This window comes from Drosophila persimilis, unplaced genomic scaffold, assembly GCF_003286085.1.
Source record: "Drosophila persimilis strain 14011-0111.01,24,50 unplaced genomic scaffold, DperRS2 tig00000002-arrow-pilon, whole genome shotgun sequence".
Classification (NCBI taxonomy): Eukaryota; Metazoa; Arthropoda; class Insecta; order Diptera; family Drosophilidae; genus Drosophila; species Drosophila persimilis.
This window is the reverse complement of record NW_020825289.1, coordinates 12,579,622-12,604,560: the sequence shown is the minus strand read 5'-3', so window position 1 is coordinate 12,604,560 and position 24,939 is coordinate 12,579,622. Positions and strand designations below refer to the sequence as shown.

General features: G+C 50.2%; 5 protein-coding genes across 8 annotated transcripts in view; 4 read left to right on the top strand and 1 right to left on the bottom strand.

The window, feature by feature from the left end:
* Nucleotides 1-5,459, bottom strand: part of LOC6592911 (tyrosine-protein kinase Src42A) — a 33,638-nt gene extending 28,179 nt beyond the window's left edge. Inside the window, exon 1 of the mRNA XM_002018543.2 lies at nt 4,569-5,459. Within this exon, the coding sequence (XP_002018579.1) occupies nt 4,569-4,856 (288 nt within the window). The 5' untranslated portion in view covers nt 4,857-5,459. The remainder of the gene's footprint in view (nt 1-4,568) is intronic.
* A 509-nt stretch (nt 5,460-5,968) lies between these two features.
* Nucleotides 5,969-10,713, top strand: LOC6592912 (dosage compensation regulator). Of its 2 annotated transcripts, XM_002018544.2 has the most exons (5): nt 5,969-6,044; nt 6,136-6,649; nt 7,128-7,446; nt 7,517-8,204; nt 8,266-10,713. In XM_002018544.2, exons 1-5 carry the CDS (start codon nt 5,969-5,971, stop codon nt 10,623-10,625), a joined length of 3,957 nt encoding a protein of 1,318 aa, XP_002018580.1. In that variant the 3' UTR covers nt 10,626-10,713. The 2 variants fall into 2 exon arrangements, with proteins under 2 accessions (XP_002018580.1, XP_026841592.1); XM_026985791.1 differs by lacking the exons at nt 5,969-6,044; nt 6,136-6,649 and adding an exon at nt 6,721-7,052.
* A 616-nt stretch (nt 10,714-11,329) lies between these two features.
* LOC6592913 lies at nt 11,330-16,227 on the top strand. The gene is made up of 5 exons (XM_002018545.2): nt 11,330-11,675; nt 11,731-12,126; nt 12,180-15,269; nt 15,333-15,580; nt 15,643-16,227. Exons 1-5 carry the CDS (start codon nt 11,349-11,351, stop codon nt 16,088-16,090), a joined length of 4,509 nt encoding a protein of 1,502 aa, XP_002018581.1. The 5' UTR covers nt 11,330-11,348; the 3' UTR covers nt 16,091-16,227.
* A 1,906-nt stretch (nt 16,228-18,133) lies between these two features.
* Nucleotides 18,134-20,134, top strand: LOC6592530 (putative inorganic phosphate cotransporter). 3 transcript variants are annotated; one of them, XM_026986248.1, is made up of 4 exons: nt 18,134-18,283; nt 18,439-18,610; nt 18,669-19,742; nt 19,800-20,134. In XM_026986248.1, the coding sequence occupies exons 2-4, from the start codon at nt 18,575-18,577 to the stop codon at nt 20,118-20,120; spliced, it is 1,431 nt and encodes a 476-aa protein (XP_026842049.1). In that variant the 5' UTR covers nt 18,134-18,283; nt 18,439-18,574; the 3' UTR covers nt 20,121-20,134. The 3 variants fall into 3 exon arrangements, with proteins under 3 accessions (XP_026842049.1, XP_026842048.1, XP_026842050.1); XM_026986247.1 differs by having other exon boundaries at nt 18,243-18,283; nt 18,474-18,610; XM_026986249.1 differs by having other exon boundaries at nt 18,243-18,283; nt 18,474-18,610; nt 18,669-19,746; nt 19,800-19,984.
* A 1,128-nt stretch (nt 20,135-21,262) lies between these two features.
* On the top strand, nt 21,263-23,963 carry LOC6592531 (putative inorganic phosphate cotransporter). Its single transcript, XM_026986058.1, has 4 exons — nt 21,263-21,386; nt 22,241-22,377; nt 22,434-23,507; nt 23,573-23,963. The coding sequence occupies exons 1-4, from the start codon at nt 21,362-21,364 to the stop codon at nt 23,777-23,779; spliced, it is 1,443 nt and encodes a 480-aa protein (XP_026841859.1). The 5' UTR covers nt 21,263-21,361; the 3' UTR covers nt 23,780-23,963.
* The last annotated feature ends 976 nt before the right edge of the window (nt 23,964-24,939 follow it).

Genomic DNA, 24,939 nt, shown 5'->3' with positions numbered 1-24,939 from the left:
GGTACATGTGGCAATTATAAATGGCCAGTGGTAGCAGCTAGCTTTTATAACGTATGATTTGATTGCGTTTGATTCGACTGCCTTTCGTGGAATCCCCCATTCACACCGACACCGACACCGACACACACTCAGCAAAGCACTCACACTCACAGTCGAGTGTTGCAAAAAGAGCGAAAAGGAAAAGAGACGAAAATTAAATTAAACTTTATTCATTCGCTCGCGTGGTTGGCTCTAGCTCTGGCGCTGGCGCTGGCTCTGGCTGGCTGGCTGGTTACGCGCTTTCCATGTCTGTCTGGTTTTCGGCCACAACAGAGGCAACCGCAGAAACTTGCTTTTGCCAAATTTGTGCAGCACTTTGGGCCTCAGGTGTCTGAATATTCATATACTCGCATTCACATTCACATTCGCATTCGATACAAAAGCTTAACGGCTAACAACATAGTTTCTATATCTCAGCCATTAATTGCAGTGGGAGGAGAGTCGATTCGAGTCTGCTATCTCTATGATAAGCGCCGAGTGAGGCCCCTGCCCCTGCCACAAGCATGGGCTATGATTAGACCCCGTCCCGCTGTGCTGTCGATGATGATGATGATTGTGTTTCGTCTGTCTGGTGTAAGGTCAATGAACAGACACTTTTAGGGTTCATTGTTTATTTGTTGCGTTGCTGTGATTTTCATTTCACGGGCTACTTATGGATCCCCTATCCCCATCACAATCCCCATTCCCCTCCAGCCGACTGCATTTCGTAATCTTTGTCCGCTTCTTGTGTTTCTTCGAATCCAATTGAATTCCACTGAAAGTTTAAGTGATTTCTTGCCCTTTCCCCCCGCTCTTCGGTCTGCGCTCTTGGCTACGCTTTCTTTGCGGAATGGAAAGTGAAGTAGGAGCTTTGACACTTTCGAGTCGAGCTTTCGCCTGCTCACCGATTTCTGGTGGAAGAAGCTTCTGACTACACACACACACATACATAGATCTTCGACAGATGATTATAATGGAACGGTATTTGTTGGCTGTTGAACAATGAAACGAACCCAAATGGGAACCCGAACAGGGAGCAATGGCTACTCCATTCTTTGGAGATGCCAATGCAAGAAAAGCATCCAATACATGGTGATTTATGCGTAGAGAAACAGTGAGAATCTGCGCCACATTTAGTGCTGTACAGAATATTAATAAATTTCTTCAAAATCTGGAAATTCCTTTCAAAGAATTTTTAAAATTTATTTTATTAATTTATTTATTATTTATTATTTAATTTATTAATTAATTTTTAAAAATTCCAGAAATAAAGTACATATTCCACTGGATAAACGTTTTATTCCATGGCAGGAAACAAGGAATCCATCCATAAAGCCCCAGCCCCCAAACCCACACCAACACACAACAAGTACTAATATTCCGGGGGCAGCTGTGGCATGGCATGGGGCACTCGGCAAAGGGGAAAACTTTTCAACAGGCCCAAAAGAAAAAGAAAAAGAAAACCAAGCTCGAGAGGTGCGACGCGCTGCATAATCTCCGGCTAAGGAGGCTGACGCGATGCGGAGCGGAGCTGAACAAAACAACTTTTACATGCATTTTTCTGGGGCGACGGCCGGCAAGTCGAGTGCATCCTTGAAGGGTTTCCCTCCCTTGCCGCTGCCAAAGCAGGGCAAAGCGAGTAAACTTCGTTTAGGCCAGATGTGGCCGAAGTATTCGATACCCTACCAGCAGCATATGTTATTTATTTGTATGGAAAAGACTTGGCCTCATAAATGGCGATAATTCTTTTGTTTATAAATAAATAATATCCGCATGGGTATAGGGCAGTGCAGGGCGCTGGGAAGATCAAAAGCAACGTGCCAGAGCGGGTGTTAAAGTATGAAAGAGTCTCTCCCTCTCTCAAGCTACCACACACACACACACACAGAGAGAGAGGGAAACCCCAGAGAGAGAGAGAGAGAGAGTACGAGAGAGAGGAGAATCCGTTGACAATGAAGAGACAACGATAAAGAGACCCCTCCCTCCCGGCACACCCATAAAGTATTTTTATTTTTATTATTTTACATACAATTTTGACTTCTATGCCTGACGATGGGACCATAAGTCGCGCGCCATCGAAAAAGACGGCGAAAAAATGCAAGAAATATTGATTTGATCGAAGCGAAGTTTATATACCCTAACAGTTATAGAGTATATATAGAGTTTCCAATGATTTATTGGAGTTTAATATGTAGTTTAGAGATGTTTTCTTATATAGTATTCTGTATTATATAGTATTATTCACAATTCTACAAAAGAAAACTCCTAGACTAGTTTTCCTATAGGATCTAAAGGCCATATCCCTCACCCAATAATATCATGGCCAACATCGGGATCGTATGATAGGTTCAGTGATATTTTTGTTCAATATTTCATGCGGGAAAGACCTGTAGCGAAGACTGGAAAACGAAAAACAAAAAGAGAAAAAACTATGCTAAGATCTGCTCAACATGATGCTACCCTCTGGGAGTGTGTGCAACATGTTTACAAAAGGAAGCCAGCCGTCCAGCGTTTTCATATACATATGTACATATGTGTATACAATACGAGACAACATTCTGTAAATATTTTTTGTGTGCTGCCGCTGTCGCTGTCTCTGCGTTGAAAGTCGTGTGGCTCTCTGTGGAGGTGCGCGGTGCGTGGTGCGGGGTACTTTAATTAAACGATGCCGCAGTTGGAGAGCCACCGGAAGCGGCTGCCATGGAACTGCCATACACCACGCCGATGATGTTGATTCGATCCACGAAATTACAGTACTTTTATGAGATAATCACACGGATTCTGGCGCTTCCATTGGCCGAGGAGCGGAGGGGTGGGGACGGTGTGCAACTCTTGGCCAGCGGCCAGAGGCGGACGTCATGCATTTAGCGCCGGGATCCTCCGCCGGCGAGTGTAGTAAGGTGGTCATGGCTATGTTGACGTAAAGTCTTTAAATATCCACGAGATGAATATTTCTGGTCAGCCGCTTCTGCTGCCACTTATGTCACAATAGAAACGCCTCTCAAACGAATGGGTGGGGTGGGCTGGCGTGGGGCGGCGACCTCCGCGGGCTAATCATAGAATACGTTCATAAATTCCAACTATCTTACTTTTGTTTGTTTACCCAATGCCAACAGGGTTGTCTGTGTCTGGGACTGGGTCTGTGCCTCCGTCCGGTCTCAAGTGGAGTTGCAGTTGAGTTAATTAGTCGTCTAGGACGGAGAACGAGGTTCAAAATAAGCTGAGAAAACTGAAAAGAACAAATACCCTTTCCGGCGCTGTTACTTTTGTTCCCTACATCCGCTGGAGATGAACATAGTGTAAGAAAACCAAGTGAAAGACCATCAAAAGTTTATCTTTTGTGTATTCCGGTCCAGGAAGAGTCCAGGAGAGAGGTGGTGTTGAAAATACTCAACTTTAAGGATGATTCAGACAGAAATGGCAATCAATAATCATAGTTTTATCTCAGATTCGAAGAGACCCTCTTTCGAGCTGGTTCAAGTGCCCGTCTGCTGCTGTAGACTGTGCCTCCACCCCCCGAAAAGAACGATATTTACGAGTCAAAAAAAAAAATTGGCGACATTGAAAAGAAGTGAGTTTCAAATTATTGTAGGGCATGAGCATGACGCATCGCTGCAGAGGGAGCACATTGGTTTTTCAGTCGGGGAAAGTGGCAAGCCGAGGGGCGAAGCCCCCGCATACATTTCGTGCACATTTGGTGCACAGCACAGCCCCACACGACTTATGGCGCACAGTGCCGTCGATAAGCGAATGGAAAATCGTGTATAAATACAAATGATTGTCGGAACAAAGCATTAAAGCAAAGCTCTCGCGAAAGCTTTCGAATGGAATCCGCATCTGCCGCAAACTGATTGCAAAACTAAAAACTAATCCCCATCCGTGGTGGGCGGTGGGTGGTTGGTGGGGGGCCAGTTTTCATGTCTCACGAATTGAGCAATTAAGGCCCCCGCAAATTGATAAATGCCATAATTAAAGAGGTGTTTTCGTTTGATGAAAAGCCAAAATTCCAGATTCCAATCATCGATGCGCAGCGTTGAATAAATAAATAAACGAAATAAATAACTGCGATATCTACTATCTCTTATCGTTTGTATCGCTGCCATTTGGGAATGGTTCAAGCCGGGGAGAAACAAACAAATACGATGGCAATAGATTGCAATGTTTCGCCCATGAGATACCCAATAAGTACCCCGGTTTTTGTAGCCCTTTGCATTCCTCTTATTCGTGACTCTGGCCATAGTTGTTGTCTCTTTTCTCAAGGATCTTCTTCCATCAGATGATTCTATTTCATTAATAATACATCCCTACGGAGTACGGAGATGTTTTTGTCAGAGAAATCCCCTTGATTGGTTTGTGCCCCTCGATGAATGTATATGCCCTTGTCCGATTCGAGTAGGAGGTGGTATCACAATAACTACCGTTATCAGAAATACACACATTTTATCAGCTACTCTTTTGCACTCAACACAAACACCCATACCAACACATATATACCGTACAGCCATACAAATACATATACATAGGAGTATACGAACGATTGAGTCACTCACCTGTGTGTCATTCAGTATCTCCAAGTGCTCTCCCTTGCGGAAGCTCAGATCCTCGTCGGTGCGGGCATCGTAGTCGTAGAGGGCGACAAATATCTTGGCGTTGGCATTCGCAGGATCGCTCTCGGGTATCTGCGGCACGGGACGCACCTGCTCCGACGGCTGGCCGATGGGCATGGCTATCTGTGGTACACTCACCACGCCAATCGCCGTGCCCGGATCCTCCAGCTTGATGCGATCGACATTTACTTTGTCCGTCTCCCCCTTCTGTGTGGTTAGACAGTTGCCCATGGTTGCGTTGCGGAGGAGCAGGAAGAGTGTGTTGCTATCTGCTTGTTGTTGCCCCTGTCCCCTGTCTGTGGGTGCGTGCGTGCGTTTTCCGTGTTAAATGCAATGAATGGAAGCCAAATTGCAGCTTGTTGCGATTACGTTTACTGTTACTTTCACTGCACCCGTACCCCTGCCCGTGCCCACAGCAGTGCCCGTGCCCCTCGCGCCTTTTGTTTATTGTTTATTTGTTCGCTTGAGATCCAGCACTGGGTGTTGGCACTTATCGCTCCGCTCTCGCTCTCTCTTGGTCACTCTCTCGCTCTGTCTCCGTTTCTCTGCTTTGCGGTGCAACTCGGTGGCGACTCCCAACTTGTAACTGTGATTGTATTCGTGTTTTCCTTTCGACGGATGGACTAACTAATTTAAATGCTTACACACACGACGGTCACCATGCATGTGTACGTATGTATTTTCTTACTTTTATCTACAATTGCACTCGTGTGTGTGTGCGTGTGCATGTGTATATGTGATGCTGGAGCTGGCTAGCACTCAACACAACGCATTGTTACGTCGCTGACGCATTGGAAACAAGTACAAAACACAGATTAACTATTGGAACACATTCACGCATTATTTTTTAACTGTTCGAGCACTCGCGTTCACATTTTTAACTTAATTATTGGCCTCTTTTTCATCGCGTTGTTGTAAAAATTGAGATTTTGCAGCAGTGTGACCGCGGACCTATCGAACAAATACACCTCAAAAATGTACCGAAATATACCGTCTCACTTTAAAAATATACCGAAGAATATACCGGTGTCTAAAACGAACTTAACCCAATTAAGCCCCCTCTATTTAAACAGTTCAAAGACAACACATTTCCCCTTCAGGTGTCGCTTTTGGTAATACACAAAAGTGTAGTTAATATGTAGCAAATGTGTATGTACAATGTAAATACATGAATACGTCGGTATTTTTTTTAATTTGTGACGTATATTCGGTATATTTCTGAGGGTCAGACCGTATATTTGGTCACACTGTTTACAACCCTAAAGCTTGTCCCGGCGTAAAAAGAAAATTTGCAGAAAAAAAACAACAAATAAATAAGCAGAAACAGTTATTGGAGAAAAAAGATGGATATCAAGTCTTTTCTTTTCCAGTTTTGTGCGAAGACTCGCACAGAACCAAAGCTGGAAGTGCGCCAAACGGGTAAGTGAAGAGAATACATTTTAGCCCCCCACCCGGCTTCTGAAGCTGGTGTCCCTCGGTCCTGATTTTGCATTGCAATTAATTTTCGCAGGGCCGAAGAATCGCCAGCGTTTTCTGTGCGAAGTGCGTGTCGAGCAGACTCCCTATATCGGCGTGGGAAATTCAACCAATAAGAAGGACGCCGAAAAGAACGCCTGTCGTGATTTCGTCAATTATCTGGTGCGCACTGGCAAACTAAATGCCACTGATGTGCCAGGGGATGGGGGTGCTCCGGCCCCGGGACGAACTCCGTCGCATGGCGATGGTGCTGGCGGAAGCGGGCATCGCGTTTTCGCCAACGAATCGGGGCCACAGGACCTGGGCGAAGCGTACCGACCCCTGAATCACACTGGCGGCGGCGGTGGCGGCGCTCTCGATCGCTTCAACATCATTGACCATGTGCAGGAACAGAAAGACATGAACGAGGCAGAGTCCATCGACGTGAATGCCGCCATCCATGGCAACTGGACCATCGAGAACGCCAAAGATCGCCTGAACATGTACAAGCAGGCAAATAATATTCGCGACGACTACAAGTACACACCAGTGGGTCCGGACCATGCTAGGTATGTGCACAGCACCACTACAAGTATTTTCTGTTTGAGTGTGTGCGGTTTTTTTTTTTGGTTTTTTTGTTTTTTTTTTTTTTAAAGCTGCGTTCTGGATTTGGAATTTATTTCTTTTCCAAGACTGGAACGCAGCCAGTAGTACTGAAACACTGTGCGCAATTCGTGAGGAGCCGAGCCGGCAGAGCGACGTGGTACGTTACACTAATCAACTGCGTTCTGGGCAGCCTTGCATGAGGTCTGTAAGTGCCACGGACCCGCGTGCAAGGCGTAGGAACGCATATCGCAACGCAATCATGGGCATGGGTTTCGGCCTTCAATTAAGTACCACATCGCTCTGAAGCTCTGAGAGGGCTCTGTCCACGGTAGCGCACAGCTGGTTTTATTGTGATCAACCCTGCCGGTAAGTGACCAGTCGACTGGCCTTGTCTATAAAAGAAGAGGGTTCCTCCTAACACCTTTGCTTGCCTCACTTTAGGAGCTTTATGGCCGAGCTGTCGATTTTCGTGACGGCCCTGAAGCGCAAGGTGACGGCCAGGGAGACGGGCTCGAACAAGAAGTCGGCCAGCAAGTCGTGTGCCTTGTCCCTGGTGCGCCAGCTCTTCCATCTGAAGGTCATCGAGGCCTTCAGCGGAACGCTCAAGAAGAAGAAGGAGGAGGAGCTGAAGCCTTACCCAGTCCGGCTGGCGCCAGAGCTGGTGAACGACATAGACAATGTGATCAAGATGCTGGATCTGCCCGTGGTTAATCCACGCAATATCAAAGTGGAGCCAGATGGTGCACCCATTCCCCTGATTGTAAGTAGTCCCTGAAATAATGTGAGGAAAATCTTGACTAGGGTTTGGCTCTGACTCTGCGTCTGTACAGGTCCAAAGCAACATTCTGGACTCGCAGCATGAGGGCGAGAAGCGTCAGGAATGCGCTGTGATTCCATGGGCACCGCCCATGCCCAACTGGAACACATGGCATGCCTGCAATATTGACGAGGGCGAGTTGGCCACCGCCTCCATCGACGACCTCTCCCTTGACTTCGAGCGGAGCATCCTGGATCGGCGCCACAACGATAGCGAGTACCAGCAGTTTCTCGACTTTCGCGACAAGCTGCCCATCGCGGCCATGCGCTCGGAGATACTGAGCGCCATCAACGACAACCCCGTGGTGATCATACGGGGCAACACCGGCTGCGGCAAGACCACCCAGATAGCCCAATACATCCTCGACGACTACATCTCTTCCGGGCAAGGCGGCTACGCCAACATCTACGTAACCCAGCCGCGTCGCATCTCGGCGATTTCGGTGGCTGAGCGGGTCGCCCGCGAGCGCTGCGAGGAGCTCGGCGACGCTGTCGGCTATTCGGTGCGCTTTGAGTCCGCTTTTCCCCGACCTTACGGCGCCATCCTCTTCTGCACCGTGGGCGTGCTCCTGCGCAAGCTGGAGGCGGGCTTGCGCGGCGTCTCGCACATCATTGTGGATGAGATACACGAGCGAGACGTGAATAGTGATTTCCTGTTGGTCATATTGCGGGACATGGTCGCCACCTATCCCGAATTGCATGGTGCGTACCCAGATGCTGTGTGTAAATCCTTTATTCAAATGGTTTTTTTTTACCCCACCAGTCATCCTTATGTCGGCCACCATTGACACCACGCTTTTCTCAAAGTACTTTGGGAATTGTCCCGTGCTGGAGGTTCCGGGCAGAGCCTTCCCCGTGCAGCAGTTCTTCCTGGAAGACGTGCTCCAGATGACGGGCTTTGTACCCTCATTGGAGTCGCGTCGCAAGCGCAAGGAGGCTGACGACGAGGAGCGACTGCTGCTCAGCGAGAACAAGGAGGATGGGGAGACGAACTGCAACAAAATCTGCGAGGACAAGTACTCGCAGCAGACGCGCACCGCCATGGGCATGCTCTCCGAGTCGGACGTCAGCTTCGAGCTGATCGAATCGCTCCTGTTGCACATCAAGTCCAAGAACATACCCGGCGCCATTCTCGTCTTCCTGCCCGGCTGGAACCTTATATTCGCCCTGATGAAGTTCCTGCAGACCTCGAACCACTTTAATTCCCCGAAGTACCGCATCCTGCCATGCCACTCGCAGATCCCACGCGACGACCAGCGCAAGGTGTTCGAGCCGGTGCCCGAAGGCGTCACCAAGATCATTCTGTCCACCAACATTGCGGAGACATCGATCACCATCGACGACATCGTGTTCGTGATCGACATCTGCAAGGCGCGCATGAAGCTATTCACCTCGCACAACAACCTCACCAGCTACGCCACGGTGTGGGCCAGCAAAACCAATCTGGAGCAGCGCAAGGGACGGGCGGGAAGAGTGCGCCCCGGCTTCTGCTTTACTCTGTGCTCTCGGGCCCGTTTCGAAGTCCTCGAGGAGAACCTCACGCCGGAGATGTTCCGCACGCCACTGCATGAGATGGCTCTGACGATCAAGCTGCTGCGCCTTGGGGCCATCCATCACTTTCTGTCCAAGGCCCTGGAGCCGCCGCCAGTGGACGCCGTGATTGAGGCGGAGGTGCTGCTGCGCGAGATGCGTTGTCTGGATGCCAACGATGCGCTGACGCCACTGGGCCGCCTCCTGGCGCGCCTTCCGGTCGAACCGCGCCTCGGCAAGATGATGGTGTTGGGCGCTGTCTTTGGATGCGCCGATCTGGTCGCCAGCATGGCCTCCTACTCGAGCACCTTCTCGGAGGTGTTTGCCCTGGACATTGGGCAGCGTCGTCTGGCCAACCACCAGAAGGCCCTGAGCGGGCGCAAGTGCTCCGATCATGTGGCCATGATTGTGGCCTCCCAGATGTGGCAGAAGGCGAAGCACAAGGGCGAGCAGGAGGAGAGCCGCTTCTGCGAATGGAAGGGTCTGCAGCTGTCCACCATGAACGTGATGTTCGATGCCAAGCAGCAGCTGCTCGACCTGCTGCAGCAGGCCGGCTTTCCGGAGGAGTGCATGATCCCGCACCAGGTGAATGCCAATGTGGAAGATCCGATACTCGACACGGCGCTGGCCCTGCTTTGTCTGGGCCTCTACCCCAACATCTGCGTGCACAAAGAGAAGCGCAAGGTGCTGACCACCGAGTCCAAGGCGGCCCTGCTGCACAAGACCTCGGTGAACTGCAGCAACCTGGCCGTCACCTTCCCCTACCCGTTCTTCGTCTTCGGCGAGAAGATCCGCACTCGCGCCGTCTCCTGCAAGCAGCTGTCGATGGTCGCGCCCCTCCAGGTAATGCTCTTTGGGTCGCGCAAAATCGATCTTGCCGCCAACAACTTGATACGCGTGGACAACTGGCTTAGCTTTGAGATGGAACCGGAGCATGCTGCCATGATTGGCGCCCTGAAGCCCGCTCTGGAGGATCTCATCACGATTGCCTGCGACAAGCCGGACACTGTGTTCCAGCTGGAGGAGCCCTACGCCAAGCTGGTCGACGTGGTCAGGGATATTTGTGTGCAGGCGGCTGGAGACTTTGGGCTGCGACGTGAGGAGGGGATCTTGCCGCATCAGTCGCGTCAAGCCGCCTTTGGCGTTGGAGGTGGTGGACCGGCAAAGAGAGGACGCTTCGAAGCAGTTGCTCCAGGAGGAGGGGGAGGGCCAGGCGGTGGACGCGGCGGGAACTTTTCCAATAATTTCGGAGGCGGCTATGTCAAGCGAGAATTCGGGCCCCGTAGAGGGGGAGGCTTTGGTGGAGACGGTGGAGGCTTTGGAAATGGCCCAAGAGGAGGTTTTAGAGGTGGAGCAGGCTATCGTGGCCGTGGAGGCTATAGAGGCGGCGGAGGCTATCGTGGCAGAGGTGGCTGGGGAAGTTGGGGAGGAGATAGAGGAGGAGGCAGCTTTGATGGCAGTAACGATGGTAATGGAGGCGGAGACTATTTCAGTGAAGGGGGAAGCACATTTGGTGGCAGTACCTTTGGCGGCGGATCCGAAGCCGGCGTCAGCGATTGCAGCACCTGGGGCAGCTTCGGCAGCGGCTTCTAAGAATACATGATACCAAACGCCGACAGCAGGGGTTCGGAGTATTAGATTTTAAATATTACATTAATATTTGACAAATAAAAAAAGTTGATATATCGCCAAACGGTTTTAAGACTCATCGTTTGCGCCGTCAAAAGCTTGACTCAATCGGAACTCTTCCTGAATCTTCAAAATCTGGTTCCAAATCTCTGCCGCTTTACTTTCACATGAATTTCACCGTTATGCGGAGAGGTATTTTAGATTATCGCTCCGTTTAGCCGATAGGGGAATGGAGGAGCTTTATTGCTTCATTGTCGTAAAAATAGCTCCTCATAAATTGAGTGTCATTTATTTGCTCTAAATGCATTCGTTTTTTTTAAATTTTTTTTTTCAAAAGGAATACCGGGTTCTCAGCGAAAATATCGATAGAACAGTATTTTTGTACAATATCGAATCTACTATCGACAGTTCATGGTTTTACCAATCCTACCTTTTATTTCGGCGCATATATTTCATTTACAGTTGTGTCGGTCGTTCCATTGTTTTATTTTTTCTATATGCATTCGTTTTTTCTTGAGTTTTTTGTTTCGAATGGAATACCGGGTTTTCACCGTAAATATCGATAGATAGTTCATGTTTTTTGCCATCCCTAGCATTTATTTCGGCGCGTATATTTCATTTACAGTTGTGTCGGTCGTTCCATTTTTTTCTTGTTTTATTAGTTTTGTTTTCGAATGAAAATCTAAGATGGACTTTGACACCGCAAAGGAAAACATCCAGCCTTTGGCCAGCGGTCGCAATGTGAGCTTGCTGCAGGCGTCCCTCGCCCAGGACCCCACACAAAGCCAGGAGCTGCTGGCGCAGCGCAAGCAAATGGAGAAGGACGTGCACACATACACTGGCAGTGATCCGCTGGAGCCGTGGTATATATACATCTGCTGGATTGAGCAGAGCTATCCGGCGGGCGGCACCGGTTCTGGCCTGCAGACGGCCCTCTACCAATGCCTGACCAAATTCGAGCAGGACGAGCGCTACAGACAGGATAGGCGGCTCATCAAGCTCTTCATCAAATTCGTAAGTTTGGCCAAGTATTTGCCAGTTCATGGAGTAATTCTCTGTTGGGCTTCAGATGGAGAAGCAGGAGGATCAGATCGAGTGCTACCAGCAGCTGTACAACAGCGGAATCGGCACAATGCTGGCGGACTTGTACATTGCCTGGGCATACAGCTACGACCTGAGCGGCAACATGCGCAAGGCCGACGAGATCTTCCGCCTGGGCCTCTCCTGCCGGGCCGAGCCGCTGGAAGAGTTGAAGGAGGCCCATCAGCATTTCAACTACGCGGTTGCTCAGCGCATGCTCTATTCCGATGGTGATGAGGCCAATGCTGTGAAACAAGAGCTGAATGAGCGTCGTCTGGCGCTGCAGTCGCTGCATGGTCAACGGAAGAGAAGCAGCAACACCATCACAGTGGGCAGTGTACGCACTGGTGCAGCGGTCAAGAGCCAGATGCCGGGCGTGGTGCAGGTGAGTGGAGGTGCCTTCTACAGGAATGTCTGACTGCAATTGTTCTCCCACAGGCGGATGCTCCCAGCACAAGCCGCATGCGCAATGCCGGTCGCAATGTGGAGGTCTTCAACGATGAGAACACCGATTTCAATGTCCCGCCACCAGTCGAGCCGGAAGTGAAGTCCAGCTTACGTTCGATCATCGACGCGGCCCGTGGTCAGGAGAATCTTAAGGAGCCGGTGGCTTGGAACAAGGCCCACGCCAAGCCTCACAAGCCTGGCAAGATCTTCGGCTGCAATGCCGCTCCAGACCTGGCCTTCGACATACACGTGGATGAACAGAAGCTGCCGCCCATCACCAACTACGAGCGCCACATGGACAAACCGTTCAAGTTTCCGCCCAACTTTGTGGCGAAAAATAAGCCGCAGCAGGCCTGGATAACGCCAGTAACCATTGAGGATGAGCCCAACACAAACGGCCTGCCGTGCTACCAGAAGTGCATGCTGTACCCGCGCCCCAACCTGGAGTTCTCCCCAGAGGAGTACCGCGCATATTGCTTCGTGAAGCGTCGAGATCCCCAGCACGCATTCGTGCTGCGCAACGATGAGTGGTGGGGCACGGGCAACACCTTGAAGGGTGTGCGTCGCTATCCGAATTTTGCTAGTGTCTCCAAGCCGCAGCCGCTGGACGAGTTGGACAAGTACTACAAGCCGCCTCCTGTTCCGGGTCTACAGGTCGTGTTTGACAAGCTCTACAACGACGAGGAACAGCAGGAGTACCAGGCGGAGGAGCTCCTGGCGGCCAAGTGGCTGGAGAAGCGGAATGTTACGGTGCACGGCAGCTTTGACATGGAGGAGACTGTATGCCTGCCCGGCAATAAGATGCCGCGTCGCAAGAGCTTCTTCCCTCCAGCCCAGCAGGGTTCGTCCAGGAAATCCATGATGCCGCCACGTGTGTCCATGGTCCAGGAGGAGGATGATGCCGTCGAACAGGAGACAGCTGCAGCTATAGCTTCAGTGCCTTCCCCTCCTCTAGTTGTACCGCAGCCGAAAATAGTGCCGATAGTGGAAATCTTTGAAGATTCGGATCCAACTCCCGTCCCCAAGGAAGATGAAGATAACTTTGCGATGCCTGCCCCACCGCTGCGCAAGATCGAGATATACCAAGATTCAGAAGATCCGATCCAGCCTTCGAACTTAAAACCCCCCAAAAGTGCCTTTTTCGATGCGGACGAGACCTGCTCCACCCAAATGTTCAACATGTTCATCAAGAACCAGGCGGTGAGCACGCCCAAGGGCTCCCAAAAGCAGGCACCGGCGCGACAGTTTGGCACCGTCCTCAAGGAGCTGCCTACGGATCCTGAGGAAGCTGTTTCTCCGGCAGCTGCGCCGGTCGAGTCCCCAGGGGAGACCCGCTCGCCGAATCTGCGCAAGCAACTCTCGACGATATTGGAGACCTCGGAACACGGCACCCACAGCTCGGCGGCCACGACGACCAAGTCCACCATTACATCCACATCCAGCTCTCCGGGATCTCACACGGCCGTGGCGCTCTCCAGCCGGAGTGCGAGTGAGGAGTGCACTCCAGCAGCAGCGCGCCTGCAGCGTTTGGGTGCCTCTGAGCTGTCCACAGTCGGCGAGGAGCCCGAGCGTCAGTCTGGTGGTAATTTTTCGCGTCGCGAACTCTGGGAACCCAATGCTCCCAGCGTGCCGATGATGAAGTCCCTGCGCTTCCAGGAGGACAAAACCGAGACCATACCGAGGCCGCTTGCCCGCTTCCAGGAGGATAAAACTGAGACTCTGCCCAGGCTTCCGACTGTCATGGCGGAAGTTTCGCTCCATCAGCGCTCGGCGGTTTCTGCCTCGAGCCTGGCCCCGCAATTGCCCACGCTGGATGACGAGGACGACTTGTGTGGGCTGTTTGTGCAAACGCCGCCAAAGTTTAAGACAATCGGCTCTCCGTTGCAGGGAAATGCCGGCGCCAAGCGGGTCTGCGATCAGACCACGCCAGATTTCTTCGGCAAGTCCATACGAGTGGCGCCGGATGCCAAGAGTTCCTTTGCGATGGCCAGTGGCCAACCGGCAGGCGCTCCCAGCATCAGCAAGCTGGCGGACTCGTTTATGACAGACCTCTCCTTTGTGGCGGAGACACAGCCTGTGCCAGTACAGTCCATCTGCACGGAGATGGCGAAGCCGAAGCCAGAGGCCGCGGCCATGCAAAAGAAGTTTGAAATTTTTCTGGATGAGACCATGCCTGAGCCAGCCGCTCCTTCCAGTGCTGCTGCCCGACGCAGCAGCTTTGCCTTGGACTGCACGCTGCCGGAGACGCAGATGCCATCACAGAAGGATCCTGCCCACTTGATGGCTGATCTGAGCGTCTGTGCTCCACCGCTGCCTGTGCCAGTTGCGGCCTCTGCTTCCATAAGCAATCATCGCTCCTCTACTACTCTGAAGTTTCTCAGCGATTCTATGTCCAAATCCCTTAGGAAATCCCCCAAGAAGAGTGTACCCGGTGGGGACAAGCAGTCGGGCGACTTCTTTGAGCTGAATGCGGCCACAGAGATGTTTGCCACCAACATAAGCATGATCAGGAACTCGACGCTGTTGCCGCCACCTGTTGCTGTTCCGCCCAGGCTAGAAATGCCTAAAGCGGATGCGGATGCGTATGCAAATGCAGATGAAGAGGCGGAAGAGATGAGCATCTACCATAAAACGACTCCATTGACCCCAAAGCAATCGAACCGTTCTTGGGCTCAGGCAGATTTTGAGATGCCGCAGAACAAAGAATTTGTCCATCCCAAAGCGAACGTGGATCAGTCAGTGCTGAACAGTACGATGGCCGACAGCAATTTGAATCCGTTCAATGTGGATCTGATCAACTCGCTGCTGGACTCCATCGACTTCTCCATGTACATTGAGAAGCTGCCCCATTGCCAGCTGGTGGGCACTGCCAAGCGACTGCATCCGGGCACGCAGATGGAGGTGCACGGCGAGAAATTCGAGGTGGAGAAGATCATTGGGAAGGGAGCCTACGGCTCGGTCTTCGTCGGACGGCACTGCAAGACGGGTAACAAGGTGGCCGTGAAGCAGGAGCGACCCACAAACTATTGGGAGTTCTACATAGGCCTGGAGGTCCATAGTCGCCTCACCAGCGATCGAATGGTGAGTGGTGGAGATGGTGAAACCTTGTTAGTTCCTTCCCTGATTTCCTACGACTTCTTACAGATCCCAGCCTTCATGCACATCGATTATGCCTTGGTGGGGAACAACTCCAGTGTCTACATATCGGAGTTCTCGGACTACGGCTCGCTAATCAACGTGTGCAATAAGATCAAGAAGCACACCAACAAGAACGTCGACGAGTATGTTGTGATGCACATGAGCTGCCAGCTGCTGGACATTGTGGATCATCTGCACGCCATGGGCATCATTCACGCGGACATCAAGCCGGATAACTTTCTGGTCATGAGACCGTAAGCGTCTTACTCTCGCATACTGCTGTCCCGCTTACTTACTACTCCTCCGCTCCCTGCAGGTTATGTGCGCAACCCAACGAGCTGAGCCTGCAGCTGATTGACTTTGGCGTGGCCATCGACACCAAGCTCTTTCCGGCCAATCAGGCGTTCAATTATGTGCATCACGATGAATCGTTCAAGTGCATCGAAATGCGCACAAAGCGCCCCTGGACGTATCAGCTGGACTTGTTTGGTCTCGTGGGCGTCATGCATGTGCTGCTGTTTGGTCGCTACATGGAGGTGGCCCAGCGGCAGCCGAGCAGCATCTGGATGCCCAAGACAGCCCTGCCGCGCTACTTCCAGCGTGAGACCTGGGAGACCATTTTCCGGGGACTGCTCAACGTTCGCGACTGCCGCACCATGCCCAATATGCAGCAGTTTCGCACGCTCCTCAAATCCGAGCTTGTCGAAAAAGAGAAATACGTGGCCGAGGCCATAGGCAAATTCAATATGATACTGCAGCGATAGGGATTCGTTGTGTATGTGGATGTACATAAGCAACGTGGAAGGCGCCTTCATGTAGGCCTATTCCGTATCCTCTCTTGTACATCTTTCCCGCCAATATAGTTAACTATAATTATAAGATTACATGGTTATGATATTAATTAGAGAGAGCTTTTGATGGGACCCAGCTGGGATCATTCTTCATTTTCTTGCTGCATTTCTAGTTGCCTTTTGTACCTCTTGTCTTGCTTTTGCTCAACGGCTACAGATACGATTCACTTTTCACTTTGAATGTCCGACATATGCATACACTATTCATTTATGATCAGGCCGAATCCTTTATTTGACAAGAATGGCATTCCGGCATCTCTCCGCCGACACTTCCTTTGGGCGGCAACAACGCGTGCAAACCGCAGGGAAATGCTATTGTGCGTTCGCCAATGGCCGCTTTAGCGCAAATAAACAAAATAATTTCAACGCAATTAAGCGGTTTTACGTAAATTTCACAATTCGGCTCAATTCGGGACGACAAGGACGCGACGCGTGCCCACAGAAAGAACACAATTCCGGAGGGTCTGCATTTCGAATGAAATGAAATTTTCGGCTTGATACAAATAATTTCGGTTGCAGTGGCATGTTTTCGGCGGTGGGCGTGACATGCTGCTGGCGCCGCCGTTTGCATTTGCATTTCCCATTCGCCCATTTCCCATTTTCGCTTCTGCATTTTTGCGTTCTACAGCATTTGTCGTCTGCGTTTCCGGCCGGCCATGTCGTTCCGTGCGCGTTCATCCCGAGCACAATTGGCCATTCGGTGGAAATGGTTGCGGCGGTCGAGGAGCCTGCATATGCACAGCATATAAATCAAAGTCAAAAACGGCTCGACATGATTCACAAATGATCCAACCGCCGCCATATGAAAGTCTTATAAATCAAAGTCCTATTCTGAGTACGACTGCCCAGGCTCGGCGGCCGCGTGGTGGCTGCCTCTGGATGCGGTTGACCTTATGACTTTGCCTAGCTGGTGGCCAAATGCTCACACGCTGCGAACAGATGCTGCAGCCTCTACGGATAGTCCGACGACTCGGCGGATCCCATTGCGTATACGCAGTGGCTGATGGGGGGGAGATTAGACTTCTGGCATTAAATATGTATACGTAGTATTTTGGATAAATTTTTGGAGGGTTGCTTATAGCCGATCGCATGCACACACTCGCACGAAGGAAACTTCTGTTGCAGCTCGGCAGCCACAGCCGGATACTGTGTGCCCCATCCCCACGTGGTCTCACATGATTTATGTAAATTGAAAATGACCTTAGACCCAGCCACACACACACACACACACACACACGCTGTCCTGTCCATTTACAATGTTGCGGCCATCTCCATGTGTGCATCTGTGTGAGCATTTTTCGCCTCTTGTTGACTTGATTGTGGCAGCTGCTTGCCGCTTAGCTAGCCCCACAGCCCCGTCCACATCTCCTTGCACTTGTTGTGGCTGCTACTATTGCTGTTCTTGTCGGTGGCGCCATACATTTTGCATCATAAAGTATTTTAGCGCCATTATTTCATGAAATTCACATTTATTTTGCAGCTGCTCATAGCAAAAAGCTGTCTGCCACCGCCATCTGCCCTGCCCTGTCCTGCCCTGCTCCTGCTCATGGTCCTGCTCCAGGTCCCTTCGCTTATCCATGCTTATGCTCGTAGCTGGTGGCTAGCATAAACACATTTTTTCTATTCACATATAAAAATGAAATTATTTCTGAATATCCTTCATGTCGTTAGGGAGTTGGATAAAAAAGTCCAGTAATAACCATCCGCGTGATTTGGAAACAAATGCATTTTGTTTCATTAATTAAAAGCGCCCTTTTATCTCAATACGATACGTTTAGTAACTTTAATTGTGATAATCTGCAAGAAAACAATGATAACAAAGAACTGTTCGTGGCATAACACTAAATTTTTCAACTAATTGTTTTATATATTTTATACTTTACCTTATTTAAAAGTTGCAGAAACAATAGAAACAAGTGTTTTTGTAAAGCACATTTATTAATTATATTTGAAACATTTTCCCTTAAGCCGAAAATCGTTTCCCATTGCAGTTCAGTTCCCAAATTCAGTTCAGTTCGAATGTGCCGGAGTTTCGTTTGGTTATCGTGGAATAATGGCTCCGATCTGGTGCTAGTTTTATCACAAGAAAAATAATGAACACGAAAGGTAATCTTAAAGAGATGTGCGGAAAACATATACGTATTCCCATCGAGATTCGTTAAGGGCACGAGTCTTAAGTATTGACCTAATACTATAAATGGCATAAAAAAGATCTCTCGGACTGGGACTCACCAGACTTCTACCTTCTTCTCCAACCTCAGCCGATCTGTGGTGCCTTATTGTGTCTTATTTTCAGCTCATCCTCTAGGTATTCGTCATGTGCAGACTGTACTGCTGTTCCTCAACCTGACCGTTAACTATATAGTCCGCCTGAGCGTGGGCGTGCGGGTGGTGGCCATGACGGATAAAGCAACCAATAATGAAACTTTTCCGGTACCATAGCATTATGCATGAGGTTGCAGTAACACTTACGATCGTTGTGCAATTGCAGCAATTCGATTGGACAGAGGCCGAGAAGTCCTACATCTTCTCCAGCTTCAACTGGGGCTATTTGCTGATGCAGATTCCGGGCTGCTTCCTTGTCCGGTGTCTGGGGGCCAAGCTGCCCATGATCGTGGCAACCTTTTTCGTGGCCCTGTTCAGTCTTTGCACGCCCATTGGAATTCAGATGGGCGATTGGAAGGGCTTCTGTGCGATTCGGCTGGGCCAGGGCCTGTGTCAGGGCCTGATGCTACCCTGCATCCACGAGCATCTGGCCAAGTGGTCGCCGCCCGAGGAGCTCAAGCAGCTGGGAGTAATCGCCTACTCTGGCACCTACTGCGGAACAATCCTGGCCCTGCTCGGCAGCGGGTACATTGCGGACAGCTCCATCGGCTGGCCGGGAATTTCGTATGTTTCGGCAGCAGCCTGCCTGAGCTGGTGCCTGCTGTGGTTCTTCTGGGGCGAGAACGAGCCCGGAAGCTCGTACTGGATTGGCTCGGACGAGCGGAACTACATTGAGAGCTGTCTGAAAAGTGGCACCGCATGCCCCAGGGAACTCATACCCATACCGTGGCTGGCGATACTCGGGTCGGTGCCGTTTCGTGCCCTGGTGGTGGTCCACTGTGCCCAACGCTGGGCCGACTCCACGATGGAGGTGCAGATACCTTCGTATCTAGATGGCATCCTGCAAGTGAAAATCACCCGGAACGGCCTGATCTCGTCGCTACCCTACATGGTCAAGTGGATCATGTCCCATGTGTATATCCTGATCGCCCATGTGGCCATAATGCGGCACCTGATCGACCAGACTCCGTTGCAAAAGTGGATCGTCACGATATCCACGTGGGGACCGGCCCTACTGTACATTGCCATTGGGTTCCTGGACCGAGCAAATGCCGGGCTGGTCGTCGTCCTGATGACCATCAAGGAGGGATTTAGTGCCGGCTCCAGCATTGGAGGCACTATGAACACCATTGCCCTGGCGCCCAACCACTCAGCGGTCCTGCTGGGCATCATGAGTGTCTTGTCTGAGGTCTTTACGCCGCTAACTCCGCTCGTTACGGGTGTCATCGTTACGGATCCGGTAAGTACGTGAAGCTATAGCCTTTCAAATTTTCCATCTCCAATTTCCTTTCCGTAGACGAATCGTTCCCAGTGGCAGATTATATTCTGCCTGATCGCACTTGTATTCTTCCTCAGCAACTGGGTGTACATCATCTGGGGCTCGAGCGAGCTGCAGCCCTGGGATGCCGGTGATTTTCTGCATGTGTGCACTGCGGAATGTTCCGCAAGGGGAGATCACCACGACTCACCCGATCTATCCATTAGGGGAAAAATTATGCTCAGGGACCTGGCTCGCAGAGTAACGGAGGGCCTGGACAAGATGAACCCAGATCAGGCTGATCCGCAAAAGAATAGCAGACCTAAACTAAAGACCGAAGAAATGAATGATGACAATTAAAGATTAGCCACGTATTGATAGGCTTTTGATAAATTTGTATACGGAAATTGGAAGATGTTACTTTTGGAGAAACACTAAATAGTGATTGAGGACTCACTCCAAGGAAAGTGAACCACTGAACAAAAAACGAGAGAAAACGTTGTGCGCCGCGGCCCTTGCCGCATTTCTTTTCTGTCTTTCTTTTCAGCCGTTTATTCTCGCTCTCTTTCGCCAGAGTGCGATCACTGCACGAAGAAGAGTGTGTGTCAGAGAGAGAGAGAGAGAGAGAGAGAGAGAGAGAGAATGGGGGTAGCGTAGGAACTGCAATTTCATTCGTTCCTTCTGGCTATACTAATGGTCCGATTTGACCCAGATTCGCCAATCTGTTAGATTTGGTCATTCTATTTTTTTCTGCGTTTTTTGTTCACTTCCACCACAAAACTAATACACCCTTATACGCATTGAGTATCTGGTATAATTATAATAATTCTGAACACGATCAGATCGCTCACTGAAGCGACGTACTCTTTTTTGTGCACTCTTTCAAGAACAGCCGAATGCTACTTATCTGCCCATTCGATTATCCAATCAATTGGCTTGTGGGTTCTCCCCACAACAACACTTTTTATACCTAATGATGGCCACTAAGCTGCTTTTCACTAATTTAATCACTACTTTTTATCACAAAATTGCAGCAATTTCTATGTTACATAGTATACATATATACGCTTTTGTGTTTGAAATCGCAAGTTTATTGAGTTTGATCGGTTCGATTCGGTTGGGTTCAGGCCCGCCGACTGTTCGGCAGACTGGTTCCGCAATAACAAATCCCACAGCGGAGATGAGATCGCACAAATCGAGAGGGTGGTCTGTGTGGTGTCTGGGTTATATTACCAATGTTTGCGTTAGCGTGGCTTGTAAAACCAGTGGTAGCATGGTCTACAGAAGACACGTTAGCGGGCTGGGAATGCGGCAGGTAGCATCGCATCCAGTTATCGCGCCGCTTAATCAGCAGCGCGATAAAACGTATAAAAGAGAACAGCCCCAATCTCGATGTCGATGTCTAATTGCCGCCATAATCGCTGTTCGCTGGAGCAGAGCTTTAAATTAAACTCTCAGACGTATTTCAGCTATTGGCACGCGTAGACGCGAATGTTTTCTGTCAAATCCAGAGATTCGGGCCCAGAGATTTCGGAATATCTCTTCACACTTCCGTGTTCTGGATCGCTGTATGCACATATCTTGACAGCCAATTAAATGCAATGAACGCTGTCGCTGAGCAAAAAGGTGAATGAATTTGTTTTCCCAAAGTCCCAAGGCAACCAGAGTTTTTGTGATATATGTATACCAATTGGAAAAATGAAACAACTAATAAATAAAATTATTATAATAAGCGGATTGGTGCGAATTCAATGCGTATGCATGGCCCAATGCCCAACAGTAATAAATTCATTTTAAGTGTTTATAAAATCAAATGGAATTGCAAATTTACGGCGTATAATTAAATAAACTTTTAAAGAAAAAACCAAATACAACATGAAAAAAAATCAGTGATAAATCTTTTTATAACCGTACCAAAATTAGGAGAATCTATTACGTTAAAACGTTTCATTTAAAATATTCAGAATACATTTTTAAACGGATTTCATCAGCGAAAAATCTGCAAGTGAAATTAGTGAAAATTTCGGTAAAGAAAAAGTAGAATATCTCAATAATGTGTGCTTCAATCGGAGATTTGTGGACTACACAGATTTGGGACTCGGTTAAATTGAGCACCTCGGATTCCATATGATTTATGCCTCGACCCCCATGAAACCCCCACGCGGTCGGAAAAAGAGTTGGCCCCGCCAAACAAATCCCACACAGCAATGAAGTTTAGCAATTTATTGGCCAAAGAATATATATTTTTGTGCATGTTTACAGTGCGTTTCGCAAACTGAAAAATAGTTTATATTTTGCTTCTTTTTCGATTGCACTGGCAATCAGGTGTTTGGCCTTACAGCCATGACACGTACTGTTTGCATGACGCCCAGTACATGTGGGGTATACAAAAATGATAAATTGAGGTCGATAACCGACCAGCACGGACCCCGATGGCCATAGATTTTGAAACTCTTGACCAAGTTGATTTCCGCCCGTAGGTCCCCTCATCGGCATCCGCCACCTGCAGGCTGTGCTCCTTTTTCTGGCAATCGTCGCCAATTACATAGCGCGTCTGAACGTCAGTGTGGCCGTGGTGGCCATGACGGATGCCGCCACCACCAATACCGATTTTCCGGTGAGCTAAACGCGTTTGTGGCACGTTGCCAGGAGTAACACGTTTTTCCCTTGCAGGAGTACGACTGGACGGGGGCGCAGAAATCGTATGTGCTGTCTAGCTTCTACTGGGGCTATATTATCACCCAGTTTCCGGCCGGATTTCTGGTCAGACGCTTCGGGGCGAAGAGCGTGCTCTTCATTCCCACCTTCGCGACAGCAATCTTGAGTGCCCTGACGCCCTACTGCATCAGCTGGGGCGGCTGGAAGGCGTTCAGCGTGATCCGGGTGGTAGAGGGTCTGTTCCAGGGCCTGATCTTTCCCTGCATCCACGAGCACCTGGCCAAGTGGTCGCCGCCAGAAGACCGCAACCGACTGGGCGTGTTTGCCTACTCGGGAGCCGACTGCGGCTCGGTGTTGGCCATGGCCAGCAGTGGGCTGATTGCCAACAGCTCCATGGGCTGGCCGGGCATCTTTTACGTTTCCGCCGGGATCTGCGGAGTGTGGTGCCTGCTCTGGCTGATCCTCGGCTCGAACAACGCTCCCAGCTCGCATCTTATTGGGTCCAGGGAGCGGGACTACATTGAGCGCTCGATGAGGCGGCAGGACGGCTTCCACGCCCAGAAGATTCCCATACCGTGGCGCGCCATCTGGACCTCGGTGCCGTTCTATGCCCTGCTGATCGTGCGCAGTGCCCAGGGCTGGGCCAACTCCACGATGCAGCTGCAGACGCCGTCGTACATGCACGGCGTCCTGGAGATGGACATCAAGAGCAACGCCCTCTACTCGGCCCTGCCCTTCCTGGCCATGTGGTGCATGTCGTACGTGTATCTGGTGTTTGCCGACGTCGCCATGTCCCGCCAGTGGATGTCACTCACCACGCTACGCAAGTCCATTAACACGGTGTCGTACTGGGGCCCGGCAGCGGCTCTCATTGGCATCGGTTTCCTGGACAAGAGCCAGACGAGTCTGGCCATCACTCTGATGACCATCAATGCGGGCCTGAACGCCGGCTCCGGCATCGGCAGCATTCTGACCATCATCGACATGTCGCCCAATCACTCCGGCATGCTGATGGCCATTGTTAACGGCATTGGCAACATATTTCCGCTGCTCACCCCCCTGCTCGTGGGCGTGATTGTCACCGATATGGTGAGACCTAATCGTATTAGAGATTCCAGATTCCAGATTCCAACGACTTCGATTCCGCTTTTCAGGGCTCGCGCAGTCAGTGGCAAATTGTGTTCGCCATGACCGCCGTTGTGTTCTTCTTCGGCAACCTGGTGTACATCATTTGGGGCACCACCGACCAGCAGGCCTGGGATGCCGAGGACTACCTGCAGCCGAGCGACTCAGAGTGCATACGAAATGGCCATCAACTGGAGCAGAAGCCTGCCATGGATGGGGGCACAAAGACAGCATGATTAGCTGGCACTGGGTAGGGACTGTCGGGGCCCAACCGCCGCACGGGGCGTATGTGCAATGTATATGGAATGTCCAGCGAAAAGTTGATTTTCCATCGTTGATTAAACGCATTTTGGGAATTTTCTAGTTTCCAGTTTCCAGTTTCGAGCTTCCATTTTCCATTCTATTTTAATTAAAAATTCTCAAAACGTTCGTTTAGCTCTTGTATTTTAATTTCTTGTTTGTACGCATTTCTTTTCGGGCCGCGGAAATTTAATAGAAAATTCTTACTACTTCTTTGAATGAATTCGTTTTCTATTTGCGCTCGCATTTGCATGCGACCAGCAAGCCAAGGCAACAAGACAGGGCCCGGCTCCGGTTTAGCAATCCTTGTTCTGGCACCCCAGCCCATAGTCCTGCCGGTCGCCACCTCCTTCTCATTCTGGGCAGTCAGTCAACGCAGAGCGGCGCTGGCCAAATAACAAGGAAAAAAACTTTGCACACAAATCAGAAAAATGGACACTTGGTGGAATTTATGCACGAACGCGTGCGCACAGTACGTCGCATGCCCATATTCGGTCCATGGTCTTGCGGTGGAATTGTTTGCCACCAGGCAGGAGGCAGGAGGCAGGAGGCACCAGGAGGCGGAAGGCTGCAGGCCGGTGGCAGGGGGCAGAGCCCAAAGAGGCTTATGCCCAGCAAGTGGCTGGGGCGCGTTTTTCTGGCCCAGACAAAAACCAAAACCGAAACCAAAACGAAAATGTTTTTCAATTAAAAGCGTTGCGGAGCGAGCGCAAAAATTCATTTGAATTGCCCCATCCATGCCCCCCCCCCCCCCCATTTCTCTCTGCCCTGCCAGTCTCCGCTGCCCCGCCCCTTCCCGGGCAACGCATTTCCAATGACAAGTCATAAATGGGCACTACCAGAGATCCGGATAGATGTATGCGTGTGGCCACAGATGTAAAATGAAAAGGGGCAAAAGTTAAATCCCTTCGTAGCATACGTTGGAATGCCCACAGACATACCATGTACACTAGTTAAAGGATCAGATTATGCTGAAAAAGAGGTTGTGAATCATTTCAGGAGGGATTTTCATAAGGGAAAATTAAAAGCCCATTCGATAAGCTAATAAAGAGTTCCCTTCAAAAAAGTGACATTTATGCTTATGGGAATTCAATGG